Raw genomic sequence first — 22,481 nt, forward strand, 5'->3', positions numbered from 1 at the left:
GATATGGAAAAAGAAGCTGCCTCTTTCACCAACCACTGCTCCCAGCTTTTTTCCCGCCTAGCCAGGGCTGGCGGAACAAATTTCTGTCTGCCGGAGGCCATTCACTCCATGTAGGCTTCTGCTGCGAGGAGTTGTTGCAAATGAACTCTGTCAGGGCTCATCTGTGTTAAACTATGTGGAATAGCTTTGGAAAGGTGGAAAATGCCCCTTGGTTGCCAAGCCCACTGCAACAGTTATCCCACAAGGGTCAGATGTAGTTTTAACCCCAAATGCCATGGCCTTCCAGTATTCTGAATGGGTTTCCATAGATTTTGTCGTATAAATGCTCACCAACTTTTAGCATGCCTTTTGATCATTCTCAAAGATTTTAAATGGTTATCTTTGTTAGTTTTGACTCATTTAGTAGATGTCTCCATGGTAGAAAGTTTCTCACTCATATTCTGTCAACTGTTTACCATCTGCTTTGGAACTTTCTATTTAATTTTATAGCTCCATTAGACTCTGAGCAGCCTCTGTGCCTTTGAGCCAGGTCTTTTGGTAGCTGTATGTCATTACTAAAAATATGGCTAAGGTATATTACTTGGATGGCACCAGTTCCCTTTCTAACAATTGTAATAAGTATACCTATACTAGTCCTCATATTAGCTGGGAAAGCCTTGGTATTTAATTTAATCTCCAGTTCAGGCTGTTCAAGGTAAATCCAACCTTTGCAACAAAATGTCACCCTAACACTTCCGCACATATATTATTCAATCTTAAAAACTATTTTTTCTTTGGGGATGTTAAGGCTTAATTTCCTTTCGTTAGCCATTTTAACAAGTTCGCATTACCAATTTGTCTGTTATTGTGTAATGTTCTGATTAGCGTTTCAGGTATAAGTTTTCACCGCTCCCTAAATTCCAGAAGTGTGCCATTATCTTTCAATTAAATAAATTTATTAATTTCATATTGATTGAATTTTCACTACATTAATCATTCCTATTTTTCTTTTGTTTTACTGTCATATTTCAAAGCTTCAAAATGATAAGGTGATATGCGCACACTAAATGACTTTTATAAAAGCAAGGATTGCCGCGAGAGTTTGCTTACTTGGTTGTACAGCCGTCAAACATTCCCGTGTTGATGAAATAGGGGCAAATGATGGTAGTTTTAATTCTGTTTTCCTTTACCCGGCTTAATTCAAAGAAGAGAGACTCAGCAAAACCAAAGGCTGCGAATTTACTTGCACAATAATCTGGAACAAAGTAAAGAACTGTTCATTATTATAACAAAGTGAACAACTATTAACTATTAATTATTTACTCTTTCAGGTTCCTGCTAGGGTAGGAACTTGAAAGAGTAAATGAAATCTGAAAGGTATAATAGAGTTTAACAAGTTAATTCTTGGAATTATCTAAAAAGAACCTCCTCTTTTACCCAGCTTGTCTCTGAAATTAGCTTGTGGCTAAAATTTTTGCAACCAAACACTTCACTTTGTCTCCATGCTACGTAACCAACAAAAAGAAATCATTCCAATTTCTGTTACCCCCAAAAGACCAGTGAACAAATAAGTATATTCGTCTGTTTTTCCAAAGAAAGAGACTATTTTCCTCCACCACGGCCATTATAAGTAGGGAAATAGAAGGGACCCCTGGCAAATAAAGAGACCCAAATGTTCCAGAATTTGCAGTGGGACATGAAGACCTTGTAAGAGTTTTAATCTGTGGGAGCTATTGACTGGGGAATAAAAAGGCACATGGTGAAATCAAGTACTCACCTGATAGTCCGTTAATACCAACCATTCCTGCTACACTTGAAACACAGACCAAATGACCATGGTTAGCTTTAATCATGGCGGGAAGAAAAGCTTTATAAGTCTGGAAGACAGAAATACACTGTGTCATCATTTCATCCACTTATGACTTTATTTCTTTAGTAAGTATATGGTGAATTTACTAATCCATTTAACAAGTAATTATTGAACAGTTGTACGTGTTAAATCTTGCGGTAGTTAAAAGTAGGAAGCAAATAGCCACCACTCTCCAGGAGCTTAGGGCTTATTACGTGTTCATTTATAAGACATGTGATATTTTCTTTGGAAGAAGCTCTATTAGTTGACTCAAATGAGATTTTTACATTTATGGTTGACTAAAGTTTGACTAAAGATTTAGATTTTTAGATTTTAGATTTTTTACAGGTTGACTAAAGATTTAGATTTTATACTATGCTGAACTTTCATGTAGTTTCCCTCCATTTGTATTAAAATCTAATTCCATTAGCTTTCTAGAATTTACCGTAAACAAGATTTTACTTACCCCAGAGGATGACAGAATGGGGGAAATTGCTCAAGGCAACGGTGAATTTCATGTAAGGCAAGCATCATGCCTTGAAAGTAAAGTACATGTACGCTTTTTTTTTTTTTTTTTTTTGGCTTTTGGAGACAAGATCTCACTATGCAGTTCAGGCAGGCCTTGAGCTCACTTTGTAGCCCAGGATGGTCTTGAACTCACAGTGATCTTCCTGTCTCAGCCTCCCGAGTGCTGGGATTACAGGTGTGTGCCACCACACTTGGCAGTACATGTACTTTGGAACCGCTGCTATGACATATTTGTAACTGTTTTGGTGAACTTCATGCATCCATCTGAAAGCATGACATTAATTACATTTTCGAAGTCTCCATGCCATGAAAAAAAATACCACTTCTTTATCCTGCACTTCATAGGTCCTCAGGTAAATTTCCCATTCTCTCTCCCGCACTACTTTTTTTCTGCTTAAACCTTGTTCATTAATAATGATCAAAATCTTGGGGAAAAAAACCAAGGGTAATTTCATGGTAGTGCATTTTCTAGTAAGCTTGCTTGAATGTCATCTCATTTTTGGGGGGAATGTGACATTGGTTGTGATTAAGCCTCAGACATTTCACATCTTATAAGATTAGAAGTTAACCCACAGAAAACTAGTGTGTTTTTTTTTATCTAATATAAAAGATGATACCAGAGTTAAGAGTTTAGTTAATCTTCTAGAGAAATCACCAACAGAGTAAAAGGAAAACCCACAAATTGGGATAAAATTTTAGTTGACTGTCCCTCGGACAAAATACTGCTATCTAGAACATATAAAGAACTAAAAAAATCAGCCCCTTCAAATTTAAAGACCCAATCCAAAAATGGGCATCTGAGATGAATACACACTTCTCACATGAAGAAATACAAATGGCAAATAAGTCCATGAAAAGATGTTCAACATCATTGGTCATTCGAGAAATGCAAATTAAGACAACACTGAGATTTCATCTTACCCCAGAGAGAATGCCTATTATCAAGAAATCAACCAATAACAAATGCTGGTGAGGCTGTGTGGAAAAGGAACCCTTCTCCACTGTTGGTGGGAGTGCAGACTGCGGCAACCCCTGTGGAAATCAGTCTGGAGATTCCTTAGTAAACTAGGGTTAGAAGTCTCATTCAACCCAGCTATCTCGCTTTTGGGTATTTTTCCAGAAGAACTACAAACATCATACCACAGCGATATATGTGCACCCATGTTTATAGCTGCTCAATTTTTAATAGCTAAATTGTGGACGCAACCCAAATGCCCATCCACTGAGGAATGGATAAAAAAGATGTGGTATTTTTACATAATGGGATATTACTGAACTATAAAGAAAGATAAACTTGAGGCTTTCATAGGTAAATGGATGCAACTAGAGTCCGTAGTCATAAGTGAAATAAATCAGACCCGCATGTGTAAATACCGTATTGTCTTACTAGTGTAGGAACCCGAAAGAGTAAATAAAATCTGAAAGGTATGGTGGATATTGTGAAAGGGAAAGAAACTGCTCAAAGGGAAGGAACAATTGGGATGAGGGAAAAGAGAAAATGAAAGAAGGGAAAAACGTGTATACACACATACACACACACACATACACACACGATAACTGAGAGAGTTGTACTAGCAACTTCTATTGCTGTATTGAAAGGAATAGTTAATGATTAATTGTTTGATCAATCTTAAATGCCTATATTTTCTTAACAGAGTAACCAATTTGAAGATAACAATATATAATACAACAACCATTGTTAATTTCCTTTCACCTTGTCTGAAACTCTGTATTGCTTCTGTTGTTTTTGTGTTATTTTGCTTATGTTTGTTTGTTAGTGTGTTTTTGTTCTTTATCTTTAAAAATAAAACAGAGTTTAGCTACCTTAGTTCAACATTGCTTTCCCCTAAATCTACGAATCCGAGTTCTCACATCGCCATTCTGTCAGCTGTAGCATTCTGCTGGTTCTTCCATAAATGATTTTAGTAAATCTTGACAATTCTCATCACCTATTTTGATGGGATTTATGATTTAAACAATGTCAGAATTTCATATTTATGGTTTTAGAAAGTCTGCCCAGATGTGCTCAGTCGCCGAGAGCAGCCATGGGAGCACAGAGCAGCACATTTGCTTTCAGAGTCACTGACCTTGTTCTCTAACTCCTGGACTACTGGGTGCGTGTCTGCTTACCTGGGGACGACGGCCCTCTTTTGACATTTCATGTTCAAGTACAGTGGCAATTTATGCATTTATATCTCAGGGTCATGACATCTGCGTCTTTCAAAATTAAAATCTGCAAGCCCTTTTTGCATCAGTCATAACCGTACACTAGTTAGGAATGACAAGAGCTGGTTGTTATCTTTCGAAACAGATGTGAAGATCTGGGGCCAGAGTCCCGGAGGACATCTCCCAGGGGCCACGTGATAGACCTAGTGTGATGTAGGCAAATATGTTTTTGGCAGGTGTATCTGTACAATACCTGCATATGCATTTGCTTCTGAGCTGGGACTGTGTTCGATACTAGTCTCCTGGGTTCTCAGTTGAGGAACATTTTCTCTCACGGAAGGAAAGTGACTAGGCATTATCCGTGGTCCCCCTGTATCTACCTCATTGGATGCCTTAAGCCATAGAGAGTACTGAGCCCTATGTATACATTGCATCTTCCTGTACATAGCCACCTGTGATAAAGTTTGATTTACAAATTAATAGTAATAGATTAACAACAATAATTAGTAGTAAAACAGACCAGCTATAACAATATACTGTAATAAAAGTCATGTGAATGTAGCTTCTCTCTTCTCTCAAAATATCTCTTGTACTATAAACCTTAGCAAACTTTAGCACACCACTTTTTTTCTTTCTTTGACAAGTCAAGAACTTTTACCTTTGCAGCTAAAAGAAACACACGACAGCTTTTGTTTGACATAGCTAAATGACCAGGGTCACTACTCTTGCACCTTGAGGACATTATTAAATAAAATGAGTAACTTGTACACAAGACTGTGACACCACAACAGTTTTCTGGTAACTCGGCTGCTGAGTGACCGGGAAGTAGGAGATACATACATTGTAGATGTTCTGGACAAAGAGGTGATTCAGGTCCTAGGAGGGATGGACTGGTTTGGTGCAAGATTTCATCCTGCTACTCAGAATAGTATACAATATAAAATCACAAATTATTTCTGGAATTTTTATGCAGTATTTTCAAAGTGTGGCTGACCACAGGTAACTGAAATTGCGCAAAGCAAAACTGGGAGGAGTTTTGAGAGGAGTAGTATACAAGAGTCCATTTGTGTTTGCAGCCCCGTGTCTGAGGGTAGAGCTTTTAAAGAACATTTTGAAATTGGATTGGTCATAGGATGTTTACTGTCAAGAATGTATTTCAACTTTTTAAAAGTAGTTTTAGTATTTGGGAAGGCAACAAAGATTTACATGCAGATCCAGGTTACACATTGCCCATAACCAAAGTAAATGTGTGAACAAATCAGACTTGTTTGATAAGTAGTACCTATTCTTTGATTTTATTATGTGTAGGATGTAATGGATAAAAGCATCAGAATTATTTTATTTTATTTATATGACATATTTTTCAGGATGAAACTAATGAATGAACTTCTTATGTTTAAAAATATTTCCAGGCTACATTTGTATATTTAGATTTTTTTGGTTAAGCTTTGACACTGGAACGAGTCACAAAATGTATCATTTTGGGTTTTCACTTACTCAAATAATTTTATTCTTAAAGAAATATCTGCGCTTTTTGTGATACCTGTGATCAGTAGCGCCTGCTTTTCAGGTGTGATGGTACTTTGATGTGATCATAAATCATCTAACAGGTAGAGGGAGAGGAAAACTCCTACACTGCTGTCTTAGCTACTTATAAATAACTGGAAGGATTTTCTTCCATTATTTTTTTCTTATCTAGAAGATATTACCAGCTAAGCTAATATAAAATACCCAAGTTGACCAATCTATAATCTTCCTTTACACATTTTTTACTGTGTTTTTAGATAAATACACGATGAGAAATTCAACACTAGTAATTTTGGATTTTCTTATGAAAAAATAAAATGAAGGACCTAAACCACTAGAAAAGTTCTATCAATAGCCAGAACCTACTTACCTTCATTTGAATGTTTTCCAGAATATGGAAAATGTAGTGAAATATATCTCCTCTACTATACATATAATAAGAACTTCTATAATTGTATATACACCTTTGATATATTTTTCCTCAAGATTCTTATCTGTGTGTTTGACAAATGAATAATAAATTTGTTATTAGTGCAAATTTTTGATTGATAATATAATAGGGTTATTTCAGGAATAAAACATGTAAAATAAGTATTTTGTATCTACTTTAGTAAGTGGTTGTTGTTACTAATAAAAATTAAATTGTGCAAATTTATGAGAAATTCTTGGGGGACCTATAACATTTTTAAAGAGGTTAAAATTCATAGAGAATGGGAATTGAGTTACCAGGCACAGTTTTGGGATGTTTCTTGTAAAATTTCAATTAAGATGATAAGTCCAATATTTTATATACCATAGCTTTTTACACAATGATAAGGTTAATTACTAAAAGCTAAAATGACATTATTGCATAGCTACCTGTGCCTTTGTGTATGTTTAAGCTCATACACATACACACACATGAAAATTAGCAAGGAAGAGAAGCTTAGTTATGATAAAGGCAAGGGGCCTTGTAGTTTAAAATTGGTTTTGAAATATTCAGTGTGCTGTAACAAGAGCTACTAAAAGTTAATTCTCTACCTGTGCAAAGGTAAGAATCTTTGCTCTGTGTGGAGACCACACAGGTAAATCGTAATATAATCACTATAATCATTAAAGGACTTCAGATCTCCCACATGTGATGGGTTTTCGTTGTTTGATTTCACAATTCGGTACCATAACTACAGTAGTTCGGGCTGAAGTGTGCAGGGCTGGTGACGCAGTTGTTCTTGATACTGGAGAGGAATCAGTTCCAGGATCCCTTGCTCTAGATACCAGTATCTAAAGATGCTCAATTCCCTTATATAAAATAGTCTGCTATTTCCACACAGCCTGTGTAATCATCTCATTCACTTTGCATTATTTCTAGATGATTTATAAGACCCAGTAGGATAGAATTATTATAGCACTGTTTTGGGAACAGTGAGAAGGAAAACATTCATGTTCACTACGGGTGCATTTTCTCTTCAAATATTTTCAATCTGCAGTTGGTTGGATCTGTGGGTACGGAGGGCACACTATATAGGGCTGGATTATGGAATCAGTGAGAGATACTTCATGTCGTTAGTGTTCTATTTTCTAATTGATCTATGAAGAAGGACTTGCTCTTTCTTTTGGATCTACCTATTTAGGAAATTATACTTATCCAAGCAGGATGGAAAGCTTTCTGAATGCTCTTTGATCCAGCTGATACTCCTGGGAATTAAGGGAATTAATTCTGGGAATTAAGGGAAAACGCCTTATGGGAAATCTGAATTTAGATGATCAATGGAGTGAATTAGCAAAGGAATGTAAAAATGATGGTTATAGTAGTTAGAATTTAAGTAAATCTTAGGGGACTAAGCTTAGCAAAATATATGGAATGTATTTTGACCTAGCTAACCACCACACACCTACACACAATCATGTCATGTCCTAGATTCAGTGAAAGATTTTCACTGCCCTTGTGAAGTTACTTAGAGCCTTCATTTTTTATGACGATGCCCCCCTTTCCACATGTTAAGTAAGAATCAGGCCTTCTTTTCGCCAGGACATACTTGAAGAGCTTGATAAGGCACGCAGATCACAGATTATTTCATCTCGTGGCACACGCCCACTCCTGAGCAACAGTGGTGTAGCTCACAGCTGGGCCTGATGGCTGTCAAGCTGCCTTCCCTTCCGAGGGAGTGGGGCGATACATGTCCTGTGGGGCACAGTCCCTCCCAACCCACAGGTAGTAAGGGGGCTCATTTTCTAGCAGGCCGGGAACCTTGGCAGGTTTGAAGGACATTTTAAAAAGAGGAAATATACCAACTGCCTGGCGTGGACATATTCCTTGAGTTTGTCTTCCTAGCCTTGGAACAACTGAGCTAGTTAGAGCATTGGAAAAAATTTTTAAAACTTCAAGTTCTAAAAGAGAGTGGAGATTCTTTTTATCATCTTCACGTAGAAGCTGATTCTTTGACTTTAGTGGCTACTTAGAATCATCTTTCTAACTTTTCAGATATACACCAAGACAGCTTATTGTAAATATTGTGTAAATTATTCAAGGCAAACAACAGAACCTACCTACAACATAAAAGTACAAATTAATGCCTGCATGGAGCCTGCAGAATCTGAAGGAGGTCCTGAATCTGAAGGCGCTCCCGAGTCAGAAGAAAGAGCGTTCATGTCAGAAAGGGAAGGGCTGGTGGCAAGACCCTGCGAAGAAAAAGCTTGATGTGTTCTGCACTTACTCAGGATCTTCAGAGTACAGGAAGTGCACAGAAAATTAATGACATGAGGGGCAGGAGACAGACAAGGGCAGATATTGCCACATCATACTAGGGCCTACAAGTCATGACAGGCAACTGCATGTTATTCTAAACGCCTTTGAAAACCTCGAATATTTTTGAGCTGGAGCGTGAAATGATTTGATTGTGTTGAGATCACCTCACTCTCGCATATACTCCGTGAAAATCTGTCTGTGAGAGGTGAAGACCGCTTGAACAGAGACTGGCGGCAGGAGTGGAGAAAGTACACTTAAACACGTTTTGCAGGGAGAGCGGAGCGTGTTCCTAGTGATGGGAAGGGAGAGACTGAGGACGATTCCTGGATTTGTGATTACCGTTGGGTGCACCCTAGCTCTGTCTACCAGCATGGTGCATTCTCTTTCCAAAAGGAAAAGTTTTGGAGTGTGGTAAGACAGGAAAAAGAATCAATGATTTTCACAAATTTTTATGGAACACTTGCTACAGGCCAGGAACTTTGTGAGGTGCTCAGTTTGTTGTGGTTAAAATAGGTTTGTTGGGCTCCGGTGGGGTTTCCAATTTTCTTTCCAGGACCATGAAGGAAGACCAGGGAAATAGTTCTGAGGACCGAGAGGAGTGCACGAAAGTGCTGAGTGAAAAAAGACACCAAAAGCAAACCCTTCCAAGGGCCCAGCTTCCGAGAAACAGAGGAGCAGGGCCCCGCCTTCTCCGTCACTCCCTACTTGGCCGCAGGTCTGGCTTCGGCCATCTGCACCTCCCCGCGCCCCACCCACTTCTGGCTCCTGCTCTTTCTGCCACAGCGTCAAGTGGAAGCCCTCGCAGTGGAGACGCGTCTGGGGATCTCAGCCCCCTGCACCGCTCACCCACTGTCTAGAGTTGCAGTATCCATGGCCACAGTCTCTAAGCATCTTATTTAAATGAATAAAATGACATAAAGTTAAAAGTTTGGTCCCTTAGTCCCACCAGTCACATTTCAAGTACTCAGTAGCTACAGCCAGCCAGCAGTTGCGTGTTGGGGAACAGATGGACATTTCCGTCACCAGAGACAGCCTGACGACTGGCAGACAGGCTGTCTAGCCCCTCTGGAGGTCACGAGACACATTCCAGAGTTATTCATCCACTGTTTTCCTCCTGTAAATATTCTTTCTTTCCTCTCTCCCTTCTTTGCTTTGTAAGCTTGAGCCAGCACTTACCCACTTACCCAGCTTGGGGAATTCACTTCAACACTTTAGGATCCAGTCTCCTTGTCTCTAAAATGAGGCTGTAGTGCCAGAATGGCTGTAGATGCAATGAAAGAGCCTAGCGTACAATATGTACTCAGTAAATGTTGCCTTCATCCCCTTCATCACCCAGTCTTGATGTAATAAGTCACCTCTCTAGAAATAGCCCCAGCCCAAGGGCTCTTTGTTGATCAGGAACAAATTAAATCTTTCTTGTGTAACTGATAGTAAATTTCAGTTTGTTTTAGGGTAAGAAGAGATCTGAACGGCTTAGTAACTTTTAGAGTCAAATTGGAGACAGTGCAAGGAAGTGAATTTCTCTGAGAATTTGGAACAGGTCAAGATCTAGAAAAATGAAGCTGGGTGAAACCCAGGGAGGGGAAGCTCACAACAGTTTATCAACAGGAAACACTCAAATGATATATTTACAGACGTGTGTGAAGGGTCATTTTTAGAAATGCATGGAAGTTTCATACTTAGTAGTTAAAAAATTTACCCAGAAATGAGAGATGGCGTTGACATAAAATGATCTTTCCACCATGTGGTCTGGAGTGTCAAGGAAGGGCTTCCCTGTCACAATGCCGGCGTTGTTAATGAGGATGGTCACGTCGCCAACTTCCTCTCTAACCTGTCCGGAAGTGAGACAAACATAAATCAGTAGAGGTGGTGCATTTCGGTACTTACGTTCTCAAGTCACTGTTTTCCTTCATTTTATTCAGTTACAAATATGCATCCCTTCATTTTATTCAGACACACCACTTATATAATAGCCATCACAAGATTATATTGTCTGGTGGCACTGTAGCCATGTTAGTTTCCGTAAGTATGCTTTGTGACAAAATCACCTCGCAGTGCATTTCTCAGACTGGTCCCTGTCATTTAGCAATGCATAATTCCAGTTTATTTAAAACTAGATATTTTATCTGGCATAAAGTACTACAGAAAATTTAAAGTAACTTTATGATCAATTAGAATTTTTACAAAAAGCACATTTAAATTTGGCAATTTTGTTTAAAAAATTCTTGATCTTTATGTGCAGATAATCTGCTGTAGCTCTCAGCATATTTTCTCTGTTGCTAGTTCTACCATGTTCATGCCCTTTCCCACTGGATCAACTAATGGCAGTGAAGAAAGAGTAACACTGTCTCCCTGTGCACCTTGGGCGTCTTCCTTCACATGGCAGTTGTTTTTTCTTTCCTCAGCACAGCAGATATCTGGTGGCTATTTCTGTAAGTGGCGGTTCCCCCTCTCCAGGTACCAGGGACACGTCCCATCCTTCTGAGGCTGACATTCTCAGAAGGCAGACATCTCAAGCATGGATGTGTTTGATCCAGTGCCCTGTGACTCTGCGCACTTCTGCCCAAAAGTCTGTCTCAAGTGCAGTTCCCGCCTGTGACTAGACTCCTCCCAAGCTCCGCAGCTGTGCTGCCACTCACCACTCTGTAAATTCTCATCCCTTTCCTCACGAATAGCACTCCTTTCACGCTTGCACACCCACAAATCACCATGAGCTCTGCTTGGTGAAAAGTGTGCTTCAGGAAAAACCAGAGGAGCTGTTTTTCTCTCCTACCATGTTATCATTTCATTTCAACTTATTTGCTAAACCTGACCCAGGGGCAAAACATGAAGCATGTTTAAGCATGCTTCACAGTATGTGTGTGTGTGTGTGTATGTGTGTGTGTCTTCTGGCAGCTATGACAACCTATTTCTGGCAGCTATGACAACCTATTTCTTTTATTTTCAAACAAAAAGCATTGCCTAGCCCCTTTCACTTTGCCAATTGGACTTCATGTCTTCATTGGTCATTCAAGTGGGGCAAAGGAAATACCCTTTTAAAACTCAGGCAAACTAAATGTTTGTCTTGTAACCTGTCAGGGGAAACAGAAGTAGATTTGCTGGAAAGACTACACAGTTTGGAGCTGAACAGTTCCTAGTGTTCTTGGCCTAGAGAAACGTTTTAGCGTACTCTCACTTTGGTTGAATGATGAGTGTTCGGCAGCTCCGGTGCATCACCTCATCGGAAGAGTGCCCGTGGTGTTGGGTGTTGATGCCCTCTTGCAGTAGGATGAGTGATTACGTAGTCAGGCCATCACCCTCTTGGTTTATCCTCAGTAAAAGGTTGATAATTTACTACAGGGAACTATTCAAACAGTTTTCTGTATTTCCATTTTATTTTTCGTAAAGCATTAGTTAAAAATTGCTGCTCTCCCCAGGGGCAAGATTCTTGCCAAGAGGATTAATGTGCGTATTGAGCATATTAAGCACTCAAAGAGCCGAGATAGCTTCCTGAAACGTGTCAAGGAAAATGATCAGAAAAAGAAGGAAGCCAAAGAGAAAGGAACCTGGGTTCAGCTGAAGCGCCAGCCTGCCCCGCCCAGAGAAGCACACTTCGTGAGAACCAATGGGAAGGAACCTGAGGTGTTGGAACCTATTCCCTATGAATTCATGGCATAAGCTGGGGATGGAGCTGTGCCATTCAGCGCCTAATTCCCCCTCGGTATTCTAGGCCCCACTTAAATGGAAAAAAACACATCCTGTGTTGTAAGGATGGTTTTCTTAATTGAACAGGTGTTTGATGCATTTCCCTCAGAAACAAGTATCTGGAGAAGATTTTCATGGCATCTAGTTAATTGTGTCAGGTCTTTACTCTTCGGTGTTCTTCTTGCAGAAGGATACTGGTGAGGTATTGTGTAGCAGTATAGCTAGATGACCACATATTTATGAAATAGTTATATTGGCTTGAAGATCCTGTAAATCACCATGGTGAAAAAATGTAACAAAATAAATGGAAGTCACTGCAGTTAAATAAATGGAAGTCCATTTCAGTTAAATGGTTTAAAAAAAAAAAAGCATTGCCTGCTCTGACTTGATTTTCTTGAGGGGGCTTATTGGTGATTTATATCCTCAGCCTCTCCCGTTCCCTTTTTTACTTTTTATTCTGAGACAGATTTCACTAAGTCACTAAGTTGCCCAGGATGGACTCTAGTTTGTGATTCTTCTGCCTCAGCCTCTCAGAGTGGTGGGATTATGGGTGAGTGCTACAGTGCTCTGTAAAAATTTAAAGGGCGGTTATTCCCTTAGCTTTGTGATGGGATAGGTAAGCACAGTTCTCAGTCCTGCACCAATGAACAGGGTAGTGGGCTAAGAAGCAGAAAAGGACATGGGATCTTTGGCATCGGATATTCCCAAATGCTTTAAGAAAGACCCAGCAGTCACTGTTATCCAACTCCAGGAGCCTTGAGGTGTAGGGACCCCAGAGCAAGGGAGATATTTTATCTATATCATGGGGTTTTACTTCCATTGTTTTCTGAGAGGCAATTTGAGAAGACATTGTTATCCCAGTTTATGAATGAAGAAAAAGCCTCTGAGGAGCTAAGATCTTGCCAGAGACTCTCTGATTCTGTGAGGAAGGACGACAGTTCACACCCAATCTGGATTCTCATGTGAAAGCTGTGTTCACCCAAATTTACCATTCTTCCATGTCAAAGTCATTTGTAGCAAACAACTCTCATAAATACCAATAGTTGATTAGACCTGGAGACTTGGAAGTAAGTTATGAGGCTGGTTATTTTTACAAGAAACATTTATTTTTATATTGACTTTCTCCAGTGGAGATGAGAATGCTATCTCAATTTAATTTTGGAGAGTAAGTTTTTATGCTCCATCATAATCTTGTCATTATTCTTCAAGTTTCCTATAGAATTCAAGGATTTGGGTAATGCCTGGAGTTTGTTGAAATTTTTACAACTAAAGGTTACTGCTAGTATTCGGTTTTCTTGGGAGTTGATGAATAATTGAAATTAAATTAAAATGAGAGTAGTTGACTTAGAAATATTCTATTTATAGGATATGGACAAGAAGAAGTTTCAGATACAATCCGATGATGAAAATGATTCTTTGTAGTACTGAGATTAACCCTAGGGCTTTACACTAAGCTGCATCCTCTGTCCTTTCTATTTTTTATTTTTAAATTAGGTTCCACTAAGTCACTAGGTCGACTTAAATTAAATTTGTGATCCTCTTACCCTAGGCTCCCATAATATTAGGATTACAAGTGTGCACCACTATGGCTAGCTCAAAAGTGATTTGAGAGTAAGGTTTTTAGCCTGGTTTTTCTATAGAGGTCAAGAAAATTTTAACTAAGATGGAAAAGTTTGCAGAAGGCAGGGACAGTAGGAGGTCCTAACGCTTTTGAGCTGACATTTACCAGGGGGTCTTCCCGTTGCCTGCTCTTTTGTTGATGCCCCTGTGGGTCTGCAACGTGGGCTCTGATATTAGGAGAACTGGGGCACACTTCAGCTCTATCACTCACCAGTGCTGTGGCCTCATTCCTCAAACTCTTGCTACCTACGCTTTGCCATTAATACCATGGAGAAAATGTAGCACCTACTTCACCGTGAAGACTGTATGTGATAATAGTTCAGGAGCAAAGACTTTTCAGGTGTTCTGTCTTGGGAAGTTTGTCGCCCTGGGGCCAAAGCCCTTGCTAAACAGGGTGTATCCTTAAACTTGTCTCAAAGATCCTCATTTGGGAACTTTTCCTATCACATTTCTTTCTCTCTTACAAAATGAAGAGTAACTTTGATTCTATCTACTTTGTACTAAAATGTACCCAGGGAGCTGCATAGATTCTCATTGGTGGACAAGCCACGAAGTACAAATCCCATGGGCTCCAAGGCAAAGAAGCAACAGAAAGAGAAAGAGAAGATCAAGACTGTGGCTCAGAAGGTCAGGGTCACAGAGCAGAGATTCAGGAGTTAAGTTCTGAATGATTCAGCAGATGAATTACATGGATGGGCCTTAGACTGCAGAAGGGAAGGAAAGTTCTGTGGGAACTGTTACCAAACTTTCTAAACTTTTGGGTTCCAGGTTGTCTGAGAAGGAATCTTGGCCTCGTCAATCACTAATTTTACGATGTTGGGCAAGTTCACACGTACTCCGCCCCTCAGTTTCCCCATTTTAAAAATGGGGTGATAAAGATGATAAACACCTTCAAGCACCGTGGTACTGATTAGACAAGTGGATATGTGTGTAAATTGCTCAGAACAGTAACTATTTGTGGTACAGTTAATGTAGCTTTTGCTTTGCATTTCTATAGCTGTGTGTTTTTTGGGCTGTCTTGGTCCAGTTTTGCCGCCCTGGCTAGAGGGTGGTCAGTTTCCCTTTCTGAATAAGTGGTTACGTTTGCAGATCCAACTCCTTCAGTTGCTGGGTTCTCATACTCGGGGCTACTCCCTACCCGCCCCAACCACCCCCGAGTCAGCTGCCAGAAATCCAGGGACAACGCCTATGCCCTGGAGTGCCCTGGAATGACTCCAGTTGGCCAGTCCTAAGACAGTTTGTTCTGCATCACCTATTCCTTCTTGTGGAAAGTACAGTGAAGGTATTTACCTACCATTCCCTCTGCCTCCTGTTCCACGGATCCTTTCCTTGGTGACTCTGTACGATGTGCTATGCCTTCTCTAGAGGATTGTGATTAAAACAAAACTGTAAAGTGTGCTCATTTTTCTCTCTTTTGATCTGCATCTGGCCTCATTACACCTCCCCCATTTTTAAAAACCTCCTGATGCTTGCCTATTGTTAGGTCAACAGGGTACGTGGTTAGGGTACACGTTAGGGTACATGGTACATAATAATGCTATTATATGCAAAGAATCTTTGCTAGTTACTATGAATTTAGGACAAGTGTCAATATTTTAATTTTAAGAGGAAATTTGGTCTGAAAGTGTGCCAAATACTTCTATCCTATGTTCCTTACTCTACATTCTCAGAACATGCTGATAATGAAATTACCACACGATTGAATGGAATTTAACTGGTATTAGAATTGCGAACTGTAAAAAGCTAAGTTAAAACTGTACATGACCTTGAAGGTCATCTGGTTCAGACCTTTCATTTTACAAATACGGAAACGGGGATGGAGAGAGGGAAATTCCTTGGTCAACATCCCACAACCAGTGAGTGGCAGAGCCAAGATTTTGCCTAGTTCCTGCCAACTCCTGCTAAGCAGTGAGTCACCGTGCGGAGAAGTCTGACAGCACTGGGACCTGAAGGTTGATCAAGTTTCCACTTGCTCTGTTATATTTTTGGAGGTCACAGAGACACATAGAGATGTTCGGGGGTGGACTCTCAGATATAGCTCAGCGGCACAGTGCCTGCCTGACAAGCGTGAGCTCCTGAGTTCGATTCCTGGTACAAAAAAAATTCTCAGAGATCTTGGGGGAAACTTATGATAAATCTCTCTCCTCCTGTCTTTGTAAAAGTGCTTAGCAGAGGAGGTGTCCTTGGACCCTGACGCGAAGAACACTCAGCTTACCTGCTCAGCGACTCTGTAGATTTCTTGCCTGCTACTACAGTCACACTTATAGGCAAAGACTTTCACAGCGCCCTTTTCCTTGGCCAGTCGACACGTCTCCATGTTGGCTTCTTGATCAATGTCCCAGAGAACCACAATGGCCCCGAGCCTGGCAAAATGCAGGGCCAACAGCCTTCCAAGCCCACTTCCAGCTCCGGTTATCAGTACAGTTTCTCCAGCAACAGCCTTTTTACTCTTCGGAATTATGTTGCCAACTAAGGCTTCCAAAGCGTAGTAGAGAAATTTCCCCAAAAACATGGTCGTGTCCAGAATGGCATTCATGTTGGGGGGCTGAGGAGAGCAGTGTCCTGAGGGGAGAGGGGGCTGGTAAGCTCATTGCTTTACTACTGCCTGGTGCATGCAAATAATTCAGTGCAAGGGGGGACCTTTGAGACTTCAGTTCTCCATGGTATACGTTTTAGCAACAATTATCAAGACTGTTCAATTTTAAGATTAAAATAAATAAAGATTATGAGATTATTTTGTGTTAACAAGAACCTTCCCAGTCTGCGGGCCATTTTCTTAACCCAAAATCTAACTGATTGGTATGTGGGTCACAGATTACCAGGACAGCTTCACCATAAAAGGGAGGTTTCGTGCCTTGACTCACTCAGGCCTAGGTGACAAATACGTGGGTCTTTGGACTCTCAGTGCAGTCAGTTTTCTATTATATGCATGTACTTGATGATGTTGTGTCTAACAGGAACTTTCTTTTCATTATACAGTTGTTCAATAATAGACAATACTATTATAATACAAATAATGCTATAACACAGATAAAGCTTTTATACATTTAACCTGCTCCCATGATATCTCTCTGGTAGAGACAGGCCATGTGTAATTATTTCTATTTTATGCTGAGAACACAAACAATAAATACTGAGTAGCTCTATTAGAGGTCACACAACTGGCTAATAAAACAGGCAGAGGTCTTCTGAATGGTATCCAAATCTAAACCAATAGCACAGGCTTTTCTTGGGGCTTGTGTGCCCTTTTTGCAGAGCCACCTTTTTTTTTGGAGGATTTTTGAATTTGGTGACACTTCATTGATTTTTGTTAATCATGTTGTTATACTTTGAATCTCCTTACACAACCATTTTATGTAGACATTCAACATGAACAAAATCCATATTAAAATGAGCCAAAGCCACTGAAAGAAATAATTACCTCCACTACAATAAGAATAAGAGTAAGAGTAAGAGTAAGGATAAGAATAAATGGTAGCAATACCATCGTCATAATACTGTAGAACTCCTTCCACAGACTGGAGAATTCGAAGTCCTCAGAGTACATTAAGTCGTTTTAACAACTGCAGTAGCTGCCCTGATTCCAGTTGTGAGAAGAGTGTCACTAGGGCTAAGTAAGCCATCCATGGTCACACAATTAATAATAATGAGGATGAACTTAAACCCCCTCCACGGCTTCACTCAGATTGTGAAATACTAGGAAACATAGCAACTCTCACTCCCAGTAGTGGGCAAAACTTGAGTCTGGTGAAAAGAATTGTCTTTGCACTACTTCTTCATTTTAAGTCAGTCAGGAATTAACTTTGAAATATCCCTGGAGCCCAAGGAAGGATAAAAGATCCAGGTGGCTGTCCCCTTATCCCTGTCTTGCTAGAAATTTCTACTAAGATAATATAGACAGCATTGTTTCCATGACATCACTGAAAATATTTATGTAGGTTTCATAAGAAAAAACAAACACCAAGTTAGTATTAAGACATTAGGTGTTGAGGTTTAACAATGCTAACTTAAAGTTCTCACCCTCAAGGGAGACAACAGAGTCTAGCTGTAGAGCTTGGTAAGTAAACTCAGGGTTGTAACATGGTAGATGCCTCAGAAACAATCTCACCAAGGCCTTGGTCCCTGGGTTATGTGACAGGAGTCTGGTTCTCACTAAGGGAGGGAAGCAAAAAGCAGGATTGCGCTTGAATTTTATCCAGAAGTCTATCTTCAAGATGTAGTAAAGAGAGAAGACATTATAATTATCTCCCATTAATCTGTTTGGATTTAAGGAAAATATTAACCAAAGATAATACCCTTGGAAAAAATTAGACACTTTTACTTACCTTAATGGTCACTAAAGGTTAATACAGATTTCAAATTTCCAAACAAGAATAAGATAAAGATACAGAAAATACACTCTTATCCAAGCTTATATATATATAGACTTTTGTGGGTCAAGTATAATTCCCCAGCAAAATATATTCCAATAATAAAGGGAATATAGGGGAATGGGAAGGAAAAAAGACTAAGATGTGAGAGGTGTATGCACCAGCTCCCCACGATGAATGTATTCACTATGTATTGCAAACAAGTACTAAGAGAAGAAAATTATTTCTAAAAAAGGCAAAACAAAGCAAAACAAACAGAGGTATGAGAGAGAGGGCACTCTGACCAAAAGATTATTATATAGAAAACAGAAATTAGGTTTTTTCCTCTTACCTTTTCTGTACAAGAAAGTTTGTTCTCAAGGTAGATAATAGGATTTATCCGGGATAATGGGATTTGAAAGAAATTCAGTTTTTGTGCCATGAAAATTAATAAATTCCAGCAACATATAGATAGGTTGGACAAAAGTTTTGACATTTTCCCAGTCAGTCATGACTTACATGAATGCTGGATTAGAGAACATATTTTCAGAGTCACCAAAAGCATTCAATTTTGGAAAAAAAATGAAAAGTACACATGAGCCCTTATGAGGAAGTGCCAGTCAGTGTAGATTATTGCTCCCAAGTGGGTAGTTGGGCAGTTTTGGGGACAAAGCAGTCAGAAAAAAACGAAGGATTAGGACGAACAGGTTCTAAATAGCACTTTTCATGCCTTATTTATTCAGTCCTCAAAATAGCCCTGTGTGGTGAGAGTGAGTCTCGTGTGGGGACGCAGCTTGCCAAAGCTTATACCAGTCATAAACAGAAACTGAACTGGAGCCCAGACTCAATGGCTGTGGAACCTCTCCCTTGACCTAGCCATGTAATTTCCCTGAACAACTTTTGGTATATTGGGCTTTGAATCTTGAGGAACTTCTTTCATTATTTTAGACAAGAATTGAGTGCTTCGGGCTAAAGGGTTCATGGGAGATTGGAAAAAGCATTCGTATCGTCATTACACAGACCTTAAAGCTAGCCTGTGGGGAATTCCATGTTGGAAGCACAGACTTAACCAGTGGCCCTGCTATATCTTACGTGAGCACTCTGGGCAAGTTTTGCGTTTCTGAGCTGTTGTCTATATCTCTGTGAAGTGATTATAGTAGCCGTGTTCTAGGAATACTACACAAAGTGAAACACTCAAGGTAACAAAGCCCTCGACGGATTGCGAAATGCCACGCAAATGTTAGTCTTCATTTTACTTGCACCAAAGCCTATCTAATGATGACCTTGAGTCTGAGGCCAGCCAGCCACTTAACAAGATTCTCCATGCCAAGGAATGGAAAGCTTTTCGCTGTAGTTTAGGGTTCTGCTTCAGCTAGGAAACTGCTAAAAAAAAAAATCATTAGAAAAGAAGAATAAAGAAACATTGGAGATGACCATAGAATTAGTTCACGCCGCTGCTTAGAAACTGTACCAAATTGTGCTCAGCAAGCCTGGTTCTCAACAGCAGATACATCATATATTCTTGTAAGGGCTCAGAAGACTTAATCTTACCTGCAGAAAGGCTGCACCGGGTGGCACAGGTGTCCTTACAGGGGAGGAAGCAAGTGGAGCTCTCTTCAGCAGCTACAAGCTTGTCTCTTAAGTGATTCTGGTTTTACTTGTCTGCCTACGCCTTTGGCATCTCTCTGAGTGCCAGATGAAGGTGTGTTGATCATGAGAATTTGACTTTGCTTCACCTGTGTTGACAGAAGGCAGCTTGTGGCAGACGTGCTGTACGGTATTTTCAACTCCCGGAGCCGCCTGGAGTAGAGGTGACTCCACCACGATGGTGTCATACAGAGTAGTCTCACTGCCCTAAAAGTCTCTGCTCTGCCTGCTCACATCCTCTCCCCTCCAACCCTGATGAACCCCAGTCTCTCCACCCTCTTCACAGTGCTGCCTTTGCCAGAACGTTGTAGAGTTGGACTCATAGTATGTAGCCTTTGCTGACTGGCTTCTTTGACCTAGTATGATACATTTTAGGGTTCTCCACTTTCTCATGGCTTGATAGCTCATTTCTTTTTACTGCTAAGTAACATTCCATGGTCTGGGCGTACTACACTTTATTTATCTATTCACATGCTCAAGGATGTCTTGGCTTCTTCCAAGTTTTGACACTTGTGAAAAAGGTTGCCACAAACATCATGCGCGAGGGAAAAGACTGGTCCAACTCTCTGTTTTTCCAAGGTCCAATGAGAGGTGTAACTCACAGTGTGTCTCCATAAACAGTGAGGTACCACTTAATGATGTCAGCAATGATCACTGCTCCCGTAAGATCATACTGGGACTGAAAACAGTTCCCATAAACTTTCTTCATAATTTCACATTCGCCAAGTATTATTCACATGCACGTGACGAAGTTGGTGCAATTGAACTTGTTCTTCCAGTTGTATAAAAGAATAGCACACACGCTGGTATACATTAGATAATACTTGATTATGGTAAGAAACAACCATGTAATAGGTTTATGCATGCAATACATTCTTCTTTTATCATTAAAACATATCCTTTCTACTCACAAAAAGAAAGCTTTGCTATAATGATAGTATGCCTTCTTTTGATGGCAGCAGTCTCATGTATCTCATGTTTACATCTCTTGGATTGCATCAAAAGGCGTGCCCAGTGAGTGATTTTTACCATCTATGTAAGTATATAGAAGTGAAGTTCTTACAGAAAGGAAATATTCTAATGGCCTCTAATGGACCTGGCCTTTCTCAGACTGTGTCCACATTGCTGAGTAATAAATGACTGCGTTGCTGAACCAGAGAAGTAAAGATGTCAGATTGGTTCACTATTGGGTTATTTATTGTTGAGAAATAGTGATCTTACAGTAACAAGGTGGTACTTGAACAGTGTGATAGCTCCCTAAAGTCATCAGATTTCCAGATTTCTGGATCTTTCCTCTGTCTTTTTAGCCCATGATTTTCTTCTACTGGTTTACAATGTGGCTATTATTGCTTCAGTAATTACATTTGAGTATCAGCCAGGATAGAGGGGAAAGCAAGACACAAAAAGATTCTTTCAGAGGCTGTGTCTGCTACTTTGCCACACATCTCCATTGCTATCTTTAAAGGAAGTTGGAAAATACCGTCTTTTAGCAGGGAATATTACTCCTCCACTAAATTGAGCATTCTGTTAGAAGGGACAGTGCTAAGGTAAAATCATTTGGGGGCAAAATTTCATATATTCCACCTTGAAATCCTTCAGAGAATTGGTTTAACTCCAGTTTAATTCATGTTTACATTTTTTCATATGAATTTGTAGAGACAGTATTTTGAGACACATATACATATATGATAAATATATGTATGTCTATGTATGTATACACACAATGTACCCAAGTGCATATATGTATGCACTTAAAATCACTATGCACATATTCTTCAAGCTCAATTTTGATGAGCTCAAAAAAAGTTTTACCTGTAAGTTTTGAGTCTCAACCATAGTCTTCAAAGGTTTGTTTCCCAATTCAATGATCTCATTTTGACTTTGTTCTAGTTAAGTAACATTTTGATTCTCCCTTTGCTTGAGCAATAAATCTCAGGCACAAGTGACTTCCAACTAGGACTGCAACCTTGGGCAATGGCTTAGTTTTCTGTGCAAACCCTGAGGGTCAGTGGAGCATTATGGTCACCTGAGATCAGGCAGAGGCTAACGGATAACCTGGCTATGGCTCTTGCATTTTACTGCTTTCCAGTTGTTAACTGAGAAATTACATTATAGAAGCAATACCTTAGGAGGACAAAATTCATGAGAAGAAAACTCACAACCAACAATCTCAAAGCTTTGAGCTTTGATAATCTTTATCCTAGCTCCGGGAAGGAATGCGGAACATCAGAGGCAGAAATGTTCGGGGAAGGGAGGACCCCGAGCTCAGGCGAGGCTGCCTCCTGCTCAGTGTGAGGCAGTTTCTCAGGGTGTCTGCCCTCTGCAGGACACGCAAACAGGGGCCATCTTGGAAGCACAAAGCAATCCTCACCAGACACTGAATCTGTTGCATCTGGATGTTGGATTT

The 22,481-nt window shown here is 39.9% G+C and overlaps 1 protein-coding gene across 2 annotated transcripts in view; it reads right to left on the reverse strand.

Moving 5' to 3' along the window:
• LOC102013249 (short-chain dehydrogenase/reductase family 16C member 6-like) overlaps positions 1-20,081 on the reverse strand; it is a 28,892-nt gene extending 8,811 nt beyond the window's left edge. For both annotated transcript variants that reach the window (XM_005396087.2, XM_005396086.2), the window contains exons 1-5: positions 19,979-20,081; positions 16,294-16,640; positions 10,474-10,605; positions 1,757-1,856; positions 1,090-1,234 (exon numbers count right to left, since the gene is read on the reverse strand). In XM_005396087.2, the coding sequence (XP_005396144.1) occupies positions 1,090-1,234; positions 1,757-1,856; positions 10,474-10,605; positions 16,294-16,614 (698 nt within the window). In that variant the 5' untranslated portion in view covers positions 16,615-16,640; positions 19,979-20,081. The remainder of the gene's footprint in view (positions 1-1,089; positions 1,235-1,756; positions 1,857-10,473; positions 10,606-16,293; positions 16,641-19,978) is intronic.
• Positions 20,082-22,481: the final 2,400 nt, after the last annotated feature.

Source organism: Chinchilla lanigera, unplaced genomic scaffold (assembly GCF_000276665.1).
Source record: "Chinchilla lanigera isolate Chin_1 unplaced genomic scaffold, ChiLan1.0 scaffold00053, whole genome shotgun sequence".
In the NCBI taxonomy this organism is placed as follows: Eukaryota; Metazoa; Chordata; class Mammalia; order Rodentia; family Chinchillidae; genus Chinchilla; species Chinchilla lanigera.